Below are 16,331 nucleotides of genomic sequence, written 5' to 3' on the forward strand. Positions count from 1 at the left end.
AATCAGAATTTTAATAAATTCATACAAATGGGGGTGAGCATCAATAATAAATCTGTACATATTATAATTGTAACCATTGATTCAAAATTGCAAATTTATAAAAAAGAAATAATACTACCAAGTATTGACTTTATTCTAGACAAATTGAAATATTATCAGTAGGGCCAAAAACTTCATGACCTAAAAATATTTTAAAAATACACAAAAAAATTTTAAAACCGCTAATAAACATCAAAAAATGATTTAAAAAATACCAAAAATTATTTGACTTAACATTTTTAAAAATATACGTTTTGTACAATTAATGTATCATAAATCGTAACTATTATAGGTACTAGCTCTTTAAACATTTTTAATCTCGAAGGAGCCTTCAAAAATATTTTTTTGCAGTTTGAAATAAGTTGATTAACTTTTGGGAAATTTTTTCTGATTGACAGGGACTAAAATAGTATCCGCCTGTTCATTCAATAATCATAGATTGCGACAACAAACGATAAAGATAACAAACATCGGTAATCGACAAGATTAATATGGAAACTAAATTTTAGATAATAAAGTGTAACTTTAAACAAAAAAATGCAAACATATTTAAAAAAAGTACAAAAAGAATGCCAATTCTTTCAATTTGCAATGATATGCACCAAAAATACCAAAAAAATGACCATAAAGTAATGAATTCCTTAAAAATGCAAAATAAAAATTGTACCTACCATTAAATTAGACTAAATTTCTGTAAAGACGAACCTCGAATGTAAGCATTAGAAAAAAAGATGAAAATGCATCAAGTTCCAGGCTCTAGCTATCAGTAATGTATTAGTACAGAATCACTAATTAGTACAGATTACAAAATAATTGTATTCTTTTAGTTGTATAAAATTTTTTCATTATACAGATGATCATGAAGAACACCTTTGGTGTCTGGAGTTTGTAAACCTTCTGGTTTTATAGTAATTTTTCAATAATTTTGTGGTAAAATTATCAACCTATAAAGCACCAATTTTTTTAGATTTAAAACTTATTAATGGACTATAATGTGAAACTATAAGATCACTTCTTCCACCTGAAAAAATAATAATAAACAAAAAAAATAACACATCAATTACAGAAATGAATTATCATAATGCAAAATATACTGTATACAATTGAATACTTCTTTTATGTTTAATTACATAGCATAAAACATTATACTGAAAATAAAATACAGCTTAAAATAAAAATCCTTTTTATACAAAAGTTTATAATTTAATTGAAATATTTTATACTTGAAAAAAATTATTTTAGAGGTATATATAAAACAAAGAAAAAAATATTAAATAAATCAGTAAGTCAACATTTTAGTAAACAAAAAACGAAATTGCTAGCCTTTTTTTAAAATGATGTACCAATGTTCTGTGTTACTAATAATTGATACTTCAATAAGTTACTATAATTAATAATACATTTTAAATCAAAAAATTATTTCCTTACAATTTCAATTATTTGAATGTTAAAAAAAATGTTCATAAAAAATAATTAATATCGAAACAATACTCTATGATGAGACAATCCAGTGTAAAAAAAAAATATATATATATAATAATAAACACAAAAATTTCATCACATAAACATTAGTTAGTTTCAAATAAATAGTATTATTTAATGTACTTTAAAAAATATCTCATAAAAATGAATAAAAATGAATTACTTATTAATAAAGTTGTTTGTTTCTAGTCTAAAAATAGTTTAAATATAAAATAACTTAAGGTATATAATTTTAAAATAAAATATTACTTTTTTTGTCCAAATAATCAATATGTTATAATATGTGAAAGAAATAGTAATATATTATAAGATAGTTTCGTTATTCAAATTGTAACATGTAGTCCAATTCTTCAATAACAACTTCACAATTTCCGTATTAGCATTTTTTGACGCAGATTGTAATAATGTAATACCAGCATCATTTATGTGATTCACATTTGAACCTTTTTCGATCAGTAAGCGAACTAATTCTGTATCATTTTTATGTATTGCGTAGTATAATGCTGTATTTCCTTCTCCATCAAGAAGATCATCCCATGTTCTAACATATTCTAGTAAAAATCGAGCGATATCACAATGACCTAAATGTGTGGCATATCCTACTAGACTTGATATAACTGAAATAGGTGGTTGAACACGTTTAACAAATAACTTAATTATTTCTAGAGATCCAGTAAAACCAATTATCTTGAACCAAAATACTTCATCCTTTAATATTGATTCATTAGTTCTATCAATTATAATTTTAATTATGTGTATGTTTCCGGAACGTAAAGCCACACTAAACAAATCAGTATCAATACTAAATTTATATTTATTCAATAAAAACTTTATTAACTTTTCATTAGTACTTAAGACAGCATTGTATAAAGGTGACATATTGTTTTTATTTCGACAATCCATATTTGATGTATTCAAACATAATAACTTTACAGCATCAATAGCACCACGTAAACAAGCAAGGTGTATAGGCAAATCATTGTCTTTGTTTGGAATATTTGGATCGGCTCCGTGTTTCAATAAAACTTCAACCATTTTTTCATTTCCATTACAAGCCGCATAATGTAATGGTGTATTGCATTGCATAGTAACAGCATTAACATCAACATAGCACTTTAATAGTTCCTCTACCACTAAAAACCGATCGTGTTTGGCTGCAAAATGTAAAGGTGTTACTTTGCTGTTTGTTTTCTTATTTGGTCTAGAACCAGCAGCTAACAATATTTTTACAATTTCCCAATGTCCTTGATATGCAGCATAATGTAAAGCAGTAAGTCCATTTTCATCTGTTATATGAATGTCCGCTTTCATCACAAGTATTTGAACAGAATCAATACTTCCAGAAATAACTGCATGGTGTAAAGGTGTCATGCCCTCTCGTGTAATACCATTTTGGTCACAACCTATTTCTATTAGTTTTTGCAGTAATTCAGTAGAAGCTTTAAATATAGCAGCATAATGTAAGGCATTCCATTTTTTTACATCTGTGTGCAAAGGGCATATACCACTGTCAGCCAATATCCAACTGTGTTCGTTTTTATGATTATGAATAGCTAACATCAAAGAATTCAAACAGTCTGCTGTAAATGTCTTATTAACATCAGCGCCATAATCAATTAATGTTTTCAAAATTATTGGAGTTGAAATTAACGTAGCATAAATCAGTGGTGTACCAACACAATTTGATGTTGCTTCTAAATCAATATCAGAATACTCACATAAATATTTGACAATAGTTACATTTTCAGACTTAATAGCCATATGAAGTCCTGTGAAACCGGTACCCGTAAAAGTATTGACATTGATGGTGGGAAGTCTTAATAAAAATTGAATCAAGTGAAAATTACCCATTTCGATAGCTAAGTGCAAGGGTGTGTAATCTTTTTGTAATTTATTTACTTTATTATATAATGACATAAAATTTTGTACAGTACTTGTTGTGCAAATGTTTTTGTTGTAACTAATTTGAAACATTGAATCAAATACAGGCAATTTTTTTTCATTAAAGCGATTTTGAGAAAGTTTAAAATTTTTACACTTAATCTTCTTGCTGTTTGGATTTGGTAATGGATCTTCAAAACATTCATACTTGAATATGGGCATCATCTTTACCTAAAATATTATCAGTATTAAAAATATATAATTAAATAACTTATTCAAATGTAGGTATAAAGTGTATGTACATTTTTGTTTCATATTGATTATAATTTTATTCAATTTACCTACTAAAAATTAAAATTAAATTAAACTTTCTCTTGGTTATAAATTAAATCAAAATAATTAAATGGAGCCAAATCTTTAAGATGGTAATTAGAAAATATTATATACATACTAATAGTACACCTACTAAGTTTTCAAAGGAATAACAAAACATTTTACTGATAAAGCGTTGAAAGTTTTTAAGATGTCCACGGTATAGTGTAAACTTTTACAAGTTACAACTACACATCAGTGGCGGCTTTGAGGAGGGCAATTGGGACACTGCCCGATTGAAACCATAGCTAACAAGATGAACATTATTTATCAAGGTAATTACCTGTACATTATCTGAAATGTAATATTTTGAGTTTGGCACTATAATAAGCATAATTATATAATAATAATATGCATATTATATTAGGTATAATATAGAAAGCTTGAACTTTGAAAAGGGTTTTTTACACAGAAGTTAATAGCTAGTAAAGTAAATAGGTAAACTTACTTTTGCACTGTTAATATGATTCATTTCTGAAGAAAATAAAATAAAAGTTCGACGATATAATATGTTTTTAAATTATATACTATGGAATATAAAATGTTATTAATACTTATTAATTGTTAATATATTACTATTCACAAGACATGATAAATTATAATTAATTCATAATAATATCGTAGAAACCATGTGTAAAAAGGTCCGCGAACCATTGACCAGCGGCATGACTATGGTAACTGCACTACTGTTACTGTGCAGTGTGCAACTGTCTACTACAGTATACCTACTTGTCTATGCTGTATTGCTGTCTAGTATAGGCACTAGGCAGTATAGCAGTATCTTCTGCTATAATGTAATAATAATACCTACAAAGTAAACAAATACCAAGGACAACAATTTTTCATATAATTTGGGATTTTCCATTTGAAGACCTATAATATGATAAAAGCAAACATAAAGGTTCACGTATAAATTCACGTCTATCGAAAATTCTGATAATATCAATTTCATATGATAATGACTAATGACGAAATAATTGAGGCAATCAATTCGATCAAACATTTATAATTAATACTATAGTTTATAATTTATAGAATATAATAAATGTTATATATATAAGCACTTGTACTGGTCTGGTCCCAAAATAGCTGGTAGATAATAAAAAAAGTTGAATCGGTGAAAATTAAAATTACGTACCTATAGTAAATCCAAAGAATACGTGTATGGTGTACGACATTAGGTATTGCCTATTTGTTATTGATTATTATTGTATAGGTAATTGCTTAAAAAATTCAAAATTCCTAAATAATAATATGTAGGTAACTAAATTGGGACAAAAATCAACATATTGAATAGTAAGCATGCTTCGATTTTTGACATCAGCATCTTTTCTGATAGAAAAGTGAACCTAGTTACTATGGTACTTAAGGGAGATCAAAATTGAAAATTCCAAGTAGTTTTAGAAAGCGCAGAGAAAAACAAAATAAAAGTGAAAGAAAAATGATAATTTTTACCCAACATTTTTGAGGAAATTGATTTTATTTTTTTGGTGTTACTCAAAAGTTAATAACCGTAGATCATTAAAATTTTCACCAAATATTTATATTAGCATTTCACATAAATGGTAACATTTTCATAATATTTTGACTCTTTTTGGGATACTTATAGTTTTGAGAAATTTTTAGAAATTAGTAATTTTTTTAAACTATTCTCGATAAAAACTTTTTCACGTAGTAAAAAAGCTTGAAAATGTAATACAAGATTCCTTTTGATATTTTGTTGTAACTTAAAAACGAATGTACCTAGATACTTGAAATTTTTACTAAATGTTAAAACAACCATTGCCCATATACGGTAATATTTTCAAACAATTTTGAAACTTTTTCAGCTATTAATAGCCATGGGAATTTTTTTAAATGTTGTAAATTATTATTTAGTTAAATTCATAAAAGTTTTTCTTTTCATACATAAGATTAAAAATTTTAATATAAGATGTTACATAAGTTTTCGTACCTATCACAAACAAAAAAATTGTACTTTAACGGGACATTACTTTTTTATGAGCTTTTGAACTTATAATTTTTCAATATTTGATATTCAGCGGTAAATTATTGATTGATTTTTGATACTTAAGTATTTCCAAAACGAACAACTCACGAAATGTTCATCAAAGATTTATATCAGTATTTCGACTTAAACTATTTCGAAGCATTTTGAGCTATTTAAAGCCATAATATAATTTTTTCAAATTGTGCAGTAAATTATTTTTCAGTTAGAAATTCATAAAAGCTTTTTTTCATAGTTAAGATAAGAAATTTTAATAAAAGGATCCCAACAAAATTTTCTACTTATAACAAAACAATTAAGTTTAGCGTTAAGTAACAATAATTTTAGGAGCGTTTGAATACATAATTTTTACAATATTGTATATTTTTGTAGTAATTTATTGAATTTAACAAGACCTTAAATTATCCCCTTAGCTGGCTGGTTTAAAAACATATCAATAGTCTTATTTATTATTTATTAACTCACTAATTGTCCACCTAATGCTTATTAAAAATTCTGGGGTATTTACCACAGTAGCCATACGTTTTCGGCGCCATTGAGCTAGGTCTAGGCTCACGCACCGTCTCTGCTCAGAATCGTTTTTCGTATCCAATGATTTATCATTGAATTCGAATATAACACATCCAAACTCACAGTGACATACTCGACAACTACTGTACAGCAGAGAGGTACCCACTTGTCCACCTTTTTTTCTTTTTTTCTTTATTTTTGTCGTTAAAAAATAACGTTTTTTCTTAAAAAAAGGTTTAAATGTACTTGTTTGTATTCAATAGCACGGGAAATGTTAGAAGGATCGGCGCTGCAAATCTCAACTTTTAATCTTTGATAACTGCAATAATTAAGCATCAACAATTATTAATAATCGTGTAAATAGTCTGTTTTTATATTTCAATACATTTTGTGTTTGTGGCTGAGACGCTATAAAGTCGGTTGATTTTTGTTTCAATTTTGGAGATACCCCCTCCCCCTCCCGAGATACTCTTCTAATTAGCCGATTTGTTTATAACATCATTTAATTATTTCAAATAATTTGGCGTTGGTGGCTGATGAGCTAAAGTCGGTTGAATTTTGTGCCAATTTTGGAGACACCCCCCCCCCCCCTGAGACACTCTACTAATCAGCCGATTATCTATCGTATTCAGCAGCCTTGATTCTATTAGCTATACAAATTTCAAGGAAGCTAAAATGGGTTAGGTCAAACGGTCAGTAGCTCCCTGTCGACCTTATCTATACAGAAAAAGACATAAATATTGATGTAGAATCGGTCTTGAATGATTTTGCAAAAACTCGAAGAAGAATTAATTTAATTTTGTAAATATTAATTAAAATAAAATTGTGTAGGTACATTTATTATTTTATATGATTGTGATTTTTTAAATTTAATTAAGCTTTTATCTTGCAACATTACAGCTGTTAGTGAACTCTAAAACAAATGACCGTAGGGACATGACATTTTGGCTGAATGTTTATATTAGCATTTTCTATACACCATAAAATTTTGAAAATATTTTGACTCTTTTTGAACTGTTTACGGACATTGTCAATTTCCATTTTTTTTAGTTTTTTTTTCTATAAATATCAATAAAATTTTATCTGTTGAGTAAAAAAGCTTCAAAATTTAATAGAAGGCTCTTTGGTTATTGCTTCAAAGGCAGATGAAAAAAATTAAAAATCTTTAGTCAAAGTTTTTATTTATAAGCATTTAAAGTTCAAATTTTGACAAAATACGGAAAAATCACGAAAATTAGCAAATTATTTTGAGTTGGGAATTCATAAACATTTTCTTTTTAAATCTAAGATTTTAAAATGTAATATAAGATTAGTCATAAGTTTGTCTACCTTTATCAAAAAAAAAATGTCTACAAGAAACTTAAATTAAATTTTTATGAGCGTCTGAAATTTATATTTTTACAACATTTGATATTCACTCGATTTCTCATGTAACAATTTTCTTATTTTATTGTAATTAAAAAACAAATGACTGTAGATACTTGAAAATTTCACTGAATATTAATATTAGCATTTTGTATACACCATAAAATTTTGAAAATATTTTGACTCTTTTGAGCGGTTTACGAATATTGTCAGTTTTCAATTTTTTTAGTTTTTTTTCTATAAATATTAATAAAAAATTTTTTGTTGGGTAAAAAAGCGTGAAAATTTAATATAAGGCTCCTGATATATCGTTCTAATAGCAGTTGAAAAATATTAAAAATACATAGGCACAATTATTTTTTATTAGCATTTAAAGTTCAAATTTTGACAACATTTATCAAATTTATAATTTATTAATTATTTTGTAGTTAAAAATGTATAAAATGTTTAACTTTTATGGCTAAGGATTGCAAATTTAAAACAAGGCTCCACGTAAATAGGTCATATATAAATTACTTTATTCACAATAATATCATCAAATATACTTGGTAATATCATAGGCTGACTGACCGTTTTCGCTCAGAATCGTTTTTCTTATACAATGATATTGTATCATTGAATTTAAATTTAACACCATCCATTACAGTGACCCACTTGTAACCTACTGTACAGCAGAGCGACATCCACTTATCCACCTTTTTTTTGTCACGTTACTTTACTTTTTCATTTAAAATGTAAGGAGTTACAAATAACATTATCTACTTTCAAAAAAATAATAAAATTGACTATATAGTAGATAGTAAAGCCGTGTGTATGTCTTAAATCATTTATCATGGTAATATGGTACGCACTAGAGAGCCTAGATAAAAAAGGCTCTCTAGTATGCACTATAAGCAAGATATAATACACGTATAAAGGAGTGGACTGGCCCAGTGGTCTACTTTCCTAGTGCGGGCCGCTGTCCTTGGTTGGGTTTTGGGCCGGTACCTATTGTAAGTGGTACGATTATATTGTATAGGACATAGGTACATAATCATATTATAGTAATGGGACATAAACATAATATGATTATATATTAAATATATTTATATGAGACAGAGGTCTCATCAAACTTAAATAGTTAAATGGTTCCAGTTCCTATATCGAATAAATCATAAATTACTCTCTAGTCTCTTTAATTTGCCATTATATTATTTGGGGGACAAAAAATATTTTGGCGGCTAAGCCCACTCTAGCTGTCAACTAATTACGCCTATGGACTCAGGATAGGGCCGTTGTTATATTTATCTGGGATAATGGGCCGAACCCTACCCAGTCCGGCCCTGCCATAGAGAATAAGTTACTCTATGGGCCCTAAGGTTAGGTTAAGGTTAGGTTCAAGGTAGATTTATAAATCCACCTTGGTAAGGTTATGTCAAGGTGGATTAATAAATAAATAATAATAATTAATAATATATATATATGTATATGTATCTATATTCTATGGTTGATAGTTGATACACGTCCTTAGACTTTGGTATGTACACAGAATAGATACAATATTATGTATGTGGTTAATTTTTAAATTTTATATTATTCCCGCTTTTTTATACCATGGAAGTATAGGTAACCATTTTATACCACATACCATACCTGCAATTTAAAGTGACGCTTTGGAGCAGCAGGCTATGCTAATATGACGGTAATGTTGCCGTAGAACAACAAATATTATTCAAAGCGTAGATTCAAGATTGTAGAACGTTGTGAATTGTGATTTGTAACCATTAGCTGTTCTGTATCGGTGTTAGTGTTTTTCATCCGAATCTTGTTTTCGTTTCTGCTACCTTTGTAAGTATGATTTTACAGTTTGTATTTTTGTTTTGGAGGATAAATTTACGTCATAACTAGTTATTTAGCGTATTGTGTTTGACGTTTGTTCTTTTTAAGTACTTGGCCAGTAGTTTGGTACGCCATTTGTAAATAATTCGGGTATTAGGTATTATGTTAAACCATTTCGTTTGATACTTTCATAATATGTTAGATTAAGTTCTTAAAATTAATTTATCTGGTACAAGCTTATTAGTTATTGCTTCCATTCGAATCAAATAGTCGATATAAATATTAAAGTACCTATTTATTTTCATTAGCAAAATCATTTTAGTAAACATGCGATTGGGCGATAGAAACCGTGACAGGAGTCGCAGTCCACTAAGGTCTCGAAAAAGTGGATGTAAAAAAGTTTTTGTCTCGAACATACCATATGAATTCAAATGGAAGGAGCTAAAAGAGTTGTTCAAAAAAGAAGGTATTTATCTATTTTACAATAAAATGATACAAACATTAGGTTAATTATTTTAATATTATAAAATATAATTATAATATTAAAAATAATTTCCTGTCAAATTTGCTTATGGTATTTGGGCCTCTTAAACAAGATTGGTTTCATCTTCAGAACGACCTTTTTCTGCATAAACAAGGATATTATATATTTAAATAAGAAGGACTCTCATTCAAAACCTGTTTATTTATTTTTATTATTTTGTTTTAGTTGGCGATGTGTCTTTTGTAGTTGTATACTCAGATGAAAAAGACAAATCTAGAGGCTGTGGTACAGTTGAGTTTGACAGAGTAGATTCAGCTCAAAAGGCGATTGATAAAATGCACCGTTTTGATATAAATGGAAGAAAATTAGTAGTTAAAGAGGTATATAATATTAGATCAAATTATATTATGATATTTAATTAATTGTGCGTTTTAATTTGTTATAGGATGATATTGATAGAGATAAGACTGGACGTCCATTACCAAATGGACCACGTAGTAGCGGTGGTGGCGGCGGGGGGCGGTGGCGGTGGCGGTGGTGGTGGCGGTGTTGGCGGCGGTGGTGGTGGGAATATCCCAACCAGTATCAGAAGTGCTAGTAGAATGCCAGTATCAGATGATTTCCAATGGGACAATACATATGGACTCTCACCTCAATTTCTAGAATCACTACATATCCGTGGGCCACTTATCAATCGCATTTTTGTTGCTAATGTAACTTAAAAAAAATCTTCATAATATTTTTAGTTGTTTAATTTGATGTTCTAATTTTTTTTTTTAGCTCGACTACAAAGTTGATGAAAAAAAATTGAAAGAGGTATTTAAACTTGCTGGACGAGTATTAGAAGTTGAAATATTTTCAGATAAAGAAGGAAAAAGTAAAGGATATGGAGTAGTTGAATATAATCACCCAGTAGAAGCTGTTCAAGCTATTTGTATCCTTTGATAACCTTAATGTTTAAACTTTCTAAATTGGTTGAGTATTTATGTTTCAATGTTTCTTAACAATTACCAATAGCTATGTTCAACAATCAATTTTTATTTGAACGTCCAATGTCTATACGTCTTGATCGTACAGATAAAGACCCATTAGCAAGACTTCCTGAAGGGTTGAAATCAATAGGAATGGGTTTAGGTGCAGGCGGAGCACCATTGCATGATGTTGAAAGTATGTTATGATAAGATTTTAATTGTAAGAAATTATTAATTTTTGTAAAAAAAATTCCTAGATGATAAATTCAATTTTCTTTCAAATTTAATAATTTGGTGGTAGTGGATTGTATAAATAATAATAGTAATTAACTAAATTAATATGATAGTTATATCAATCAAAATGTGAACGTTACCCAAATGTAATTGAACGATACATTAAGTTTTTTTTAGTGGGACAGATAGTTAGGTTGTTATATTATATATTTTAAATATGCAGAAGGTTAAGATAATTTATACAGTTTTAATATTATCGCTATAAATCAAAATCAATTTCCTCATTTTTTTATTTAACATTTATGTATTACTTTTTTTCAATGTTCCTTGTCGCATATACTTTTTTGCATATATGGTATATTTCTAATTGATAAAACAATTATGATTTGAAAAGTTCTACTTATTTAGTTTTTGGGAAAGAAAGTTCTATATCATTAAGACCTAACTGATTAATTAACCTAAATAATTCGTTATGCTTAAAATGTTACTGAGTTTTTTTCAACCTTGAATTTATAAATAAATTAAAATATATATTTGAAATTTTATTTTTATTTATTTATATGTTACCCTTGTAATAATTATTTAGTTAATATGTAGAAACTTAAAAATATTTATTATTAGACAAATAAAAAAATTATAAAATGTGTGATTGGACAACATTAATTACCTAAAAATCTATTATTATTCAGTTCACATTATCATTTTGACAAACTTAAAACTAATTTTTATAATTTAATCAATTCTTTGTTTATTTTTTATAGGAAATCTACCTTCAAATAATACTTCATCTAATCAATCTCAGTCATTATCTACGCCTGTTAATACATCTGCTTTGGCTGTATTAAGTGGATTAAGTGCTGATAGATTGGGCATTGAGACCCAGAATAGACGTTCTCGTAAGTGATTAAAAAAAAATTTTAATTTATAGATCTCAAATGTACTTTGGTTTTATTAAGTTGGTGGAGTCAACGGACTGGGAAACTTAAGTGCTAGTGATTTAGGCATTGGAACAGGCTTAGGAGCTGCTTTTGGATCTGGTATGAATACTAGTGGAGCTGGATCGATGAATAGTTCTTCACTACATCAAAGTAATTTATTATAGTTGTATATATATTAATTTTTTTGTTAATATTTTAAAATGTATAGTAATTTAATACAAGTCTTACTATTTAAAGCATTTTTAGCATTATTAGTATTGGTAAATGTATAATTGACTAGGTTAAGGCTACTCAGCTCTGATATAAGGGCTATTTACCTCAAACATAATCATTTTTGTAGTATGTAGTTGAAATAGCCATAATAATTGTTGAGTTGAGTAAGTTTTTCATTACCAAAACTACCTAGGTTTCAGCAGTAATGTTAGTAAAATGAAAATAATACAATTGTATTATGTATAATTTTTAAATTTTTTTTGTTTTTAGTTATGGTTAATTATTTTCAATTATCTACTCAGATGTTTTTGTATTTTTATTGATTGTGTGGGTTAATTATATTATATTATAACAGCATTGCCATATAATAATATATTAATGTGTATAATCGGGGGACGGAGTGACTGAGCGGTCTTAGGCGTCGGTTGTGACGTAGCCGACGCCGACTCGATTCCTTGGTCACAGGCGGCATTTTTTTTCGGGCAAGTCACGGTGTCCGGGGATCAAGTGCCGCCATCCCCCACCCGGGCATGGCAGATACCTACGGGTGCCCAATAAAAAACTGCCAAACCTAACACACGTGTTCCCCCCCCCCTACCGACATTAAAACGTACAAAACCGGGCTTAAGATCAAAAAAAAAATAATAATGTGTATAATCGGGTTAATATATTTCAGACTCACTAGGTGGTCGTGATTACGATTCTTTATCACTCGGTGTACGAAATTCAAATAGTGGTGGTGGCGCCTTTGGTGCAGACTTTAGATCTGGTTTGGGTAATTATTTATACTTAGAATTTTAATATAACTAATATAAGTCTAAATCAAATCAATTTTCTTAAGAAAAACTGATCGTTAACATTCCATCATTAATATTAATCTTTAAATTATTTTATTATTTGTAGGTGGAGGTGATATGCATATGGGTATGGGCCCGAAAAAATCTGACACAATTATGGTAAAAAATTTACCATCGAATACAACATGGCAAAGCTTAAAGGATTACTTCCGTGACTGTGGAGACATTAAGTTTTCCGAGGTTGGAAGTAAGGGATTTGGAATTATTAGATTTGCATCTGAATGGGATGCTGAAAGAGCAATAAGTATCCTTTTTATTTGAAATTAATTTATTAAGTCTGGATGCAAAATATTTAGATTTTTTAGTTTCTATAAAGTTCTGTAATGTCTTTGTAAGGGGATAAAAAAAAATATTTTTTTTCAGAGGGTCGAATTTAAACATTGTGTTGAACCAAATTTTTTCATCATATTATGTTGAACCAAACAATTACGAGTCTGCAATGAAGTACCACATTTTATGTCTTTGTTGTCCTTACTATCATATGATATATATGTGTGCGTGCGTGCGTGTGTTTGTGGAGGAGTGATGCTCTCGGAGCGCGGCATACCGTCCACGTCCAACTTTCGCGACATTTGCTATATGCTCAAATGGTCTAATTATCAAACACATCGAACGTCGGTGCAGTCGCACCTAATTATCGTGTGATAGGCGCGTATATCGAGTTCGAATCTCTTATGATAAAAATGATATTTTGCAATTTTTTTTGATTTTGATTCTATTTGCCAAAGCAAAGACATAAAATATCAATAAGGTTTAATTGAAATTTAAAATAACAATAATGTAACTAGAATGAACATTCAACTCTACAAGTTCAAAATAATTAACAAGCATAAATTGATGTGTATTTTTTGTCAATAAAATAGACAATAGTCAAAATACAAATTTAAAAATAAACACTGAAAATAATTCTTGCTTATTTTTTTATTTTATTGTAATTCAAAGTATTTTGGAGTTCTGATTAGTTAAAGAATTTCTAACTTTTATTTGAGTTTGGTTTGATATTCAAATTGTTTAAAATTAGCTTTGATTTTCGTACACGAACTGAACCTAGTTGAACCATGGATAATATAAGAATGGATAGGACATAAGAACTTATTATTAGAAAATTTAGTTATATGTTTTTAATGTTATATGAGGTAAATATTGTTATGATAATTGATAATAAATAACATTAATGATTAACTAGTAATAACTAACAATCTATATTATTCTATATTCTAATTTCAATTAATTATGTACGCCAAGTTTAAGAGTAATTTGAGTATTCCAATTTCCTTTTTCAGGCACAACAATCAAAATACAAGTTTGAAATTGACAAATATTGTAAACAGTTTTTGGACATAACCTTAAAAAAAGCCCCATATCATCTTTCTCTCTTTACGTTCTCTCTTCCCCAAAAAAGCACACGGCCCCATATGAAACTGGTATAGGAATCTCCCTATCCATTCTTATATTATAGTTGAACCTAGTTCATATCAATAATTTAAGAACAATACGCATAGGAATTACATATTATTCATATCAATCTTTATTATATATGCAGCATACATTTCTGAATTGTAAAATAAGGAGATATAACAAAATAACATTTGTTTAATCTAAAAAAGAAAAATAGGTGTTATATTAATAAATTAAATACAGGGTAATTCTTTTATTATTGAACACTCATTATTTCAAGAAGTGTAAATGTTTTTGAAAATATTATTTTACATAGTTTCAAGTCATTTACAAAATCATTTTTATTAAAAAAATATGATTTTTAATATTTTTAATCCTTATAATTTTTCTAAGTTTTTACTTTTTTGTATGATAACATCAAGTTTTAATTTCATTAGAAATAAGAAAGAAAGAATATTTGTCTAAGTATTTTGAAACATAAAAATCAAGTTTAGAGCGAGTAGTTTATGAGTTATAACTTATAAGTATTTAAAGTTTAGATGAGCAGAGTAGTGGACAAACATTTTGCGGGGTAACCCTGTTCCACTCCGCTCATCAAAACTCATATCTCATAAACTACTTGCTCTAAATTCGATTTCTATGTTTCGAAACACTTAAAATAATATTCAGCTATGGAATATGAAATTAAAACTATGTTATCATTCAATAAAGTGAAAAAATTATAAGGATAAGAAATATTTAAAAATATAATTTTTTAATAAAAACATTGTTTTGTAAACGACTTGAAACTATGTAAAATAATATTTTCAAAAACATTTAAATTTCTTGAAATAATGAGTGTTCATTAATAAAATAATAACCCTGTATATAAATATAATTGACGCCTGTTTACTTTTAGAACAATAAATATTACGTTTTTCCTTAACTATAGAATTTTTAGCTTTAAAAAATATGTCAAGATTTGATGGTCATCTTATTGAAGTAGTATATTTCTAACTACAAGTGTAAGTAACCATTTTTATAACTCAGAAATAATACATAATTTTAATAAATATTCTAGTGTAATACTTTATGTATGTAGACCAGTTTAATTCAATATTTATTGTAACATAATTATTGTCTTTTTTTGGCAGTTACTGAAATTGAAGGCTTAAAATATTTTTCCAATAGGCTAATGACTCTGTGTGTTTGTGTTTTAGACTTCAGTACTGTTTAAAAATAACTTTTTGGAGATAATAAGACATTTTATTCTTGGTCTATTTTTATATTTTTGATTTTATTATGTCTGTCAATATCTTCTTTTTCCTATTTCAAGAATTGAGAATAAAATTGAATTAGTTTGTAAAATTGTCTTTTTTTTTCATAGTGTGTATTCTTAGTGGTGTGTGAGAATAAATGACAAGATCAGATTTATGAAATTTTAATTGGTTTGTTATTTTTATATTTTGAATTTGTTTTCCTAAACCTGTTTGTTTTACACCTAATTTACATGTTTCACTTCGCATTGCATATTTATTTATTTTATACATTTGATGGTATGTGATGTATAAGATTCTACATTCGAAATTAGAAAAATGTAGTTTGTATTCAAAATCTAATATCTTTGAATGCAGCTAAATAATTTTGTTTTAATATGTAATATTAAAACATAACATTATAATTTTGTGTTGATTTAAGAGAATAAAAGCTTAGTTTGATCATTGGAAGTTACATAATATATCAACTCTTAATGAATTTTCATAGAACATTTAGAAATCATTT

The 16,331-nt window shown here is 27.6% G+C and overlaps 2 protein-coding genes across 2 annotated transcripts; one reads left to right on the top strand and one right to left on the bottom strand.

Moving 5' to 3' along the window:
- Nucleotides 1–1,224: 1,224 nt before the first annotated feature.
- Nucleotides 1,225–4,491, bottom strand: LOC132950233 (putative ankyrin repeat protein RF_0381). Its single transcript, XM_061021558.1, has 2 exons — nucleotides 4,223–4,491; nucleotides 1,225–3,633 (listed from the first exon to the last, which is right to left on the bottom strand). Exons 1-2 carry the CDS (start codon nucleotides 4,244–4,246, stop codon nucleotides 1,825–1,827), a joined length of 1,833 nt encoding a protein of 610 aa, XP_060877541.1. The 5' UTR covers nucleotides 4,247–4,491; the 3' UTR covers nucleotides 1,225–1,824.
- A 4,835-nt stretch (nucleotides 4,492–9,326) lies between these two features.
- Nucleotides 9,327–15,917, top strand: LOC132949926 (myelin expression factor 2-like). The gene is given in 12 exon segments (XM_061021050.1): nucleotides 9,327–9,484; nucleotides 9,784–9,941; nucleotides 10,185–10,339; nucleotides 10,405–10,475; nucleotides 10,477–10,672; nucleotides 10,740–10,893; nucleotides 10,977–11,126; nucleotides 11,926–12,060; nucleotides 12,121–12,252; nucleotides 12,992–13,090; nucleotides 13,219–13,416; nucleotides 15,511–15,917. Coding segments are annotated over 11 exon segments (1,485 nt in total). The 5' UTR covers nucleotides 9,327–9,484; nucleotides 9,784–9,802; the 3' UTR covers nucleotides 15,567–15,917.
- Nucleotides 15,918–16,331: the final 414 nt, after the last annotated feature.

This window comes from Metopolophium dirhodum, chromosome 8, assembly GCF_019925205.1.
Source record: "Metopolophium dirhodum isolate CAU chromosome 8, ASM1992520v1, whole genome shotgun sequence".
Classification (NCBI taxonomy): Eukaryota; Metazoa; Arthropoda; class Insecta; order Hemiptera; family Aphididae; genus Metopolophium; species Metopolophium dirhodum.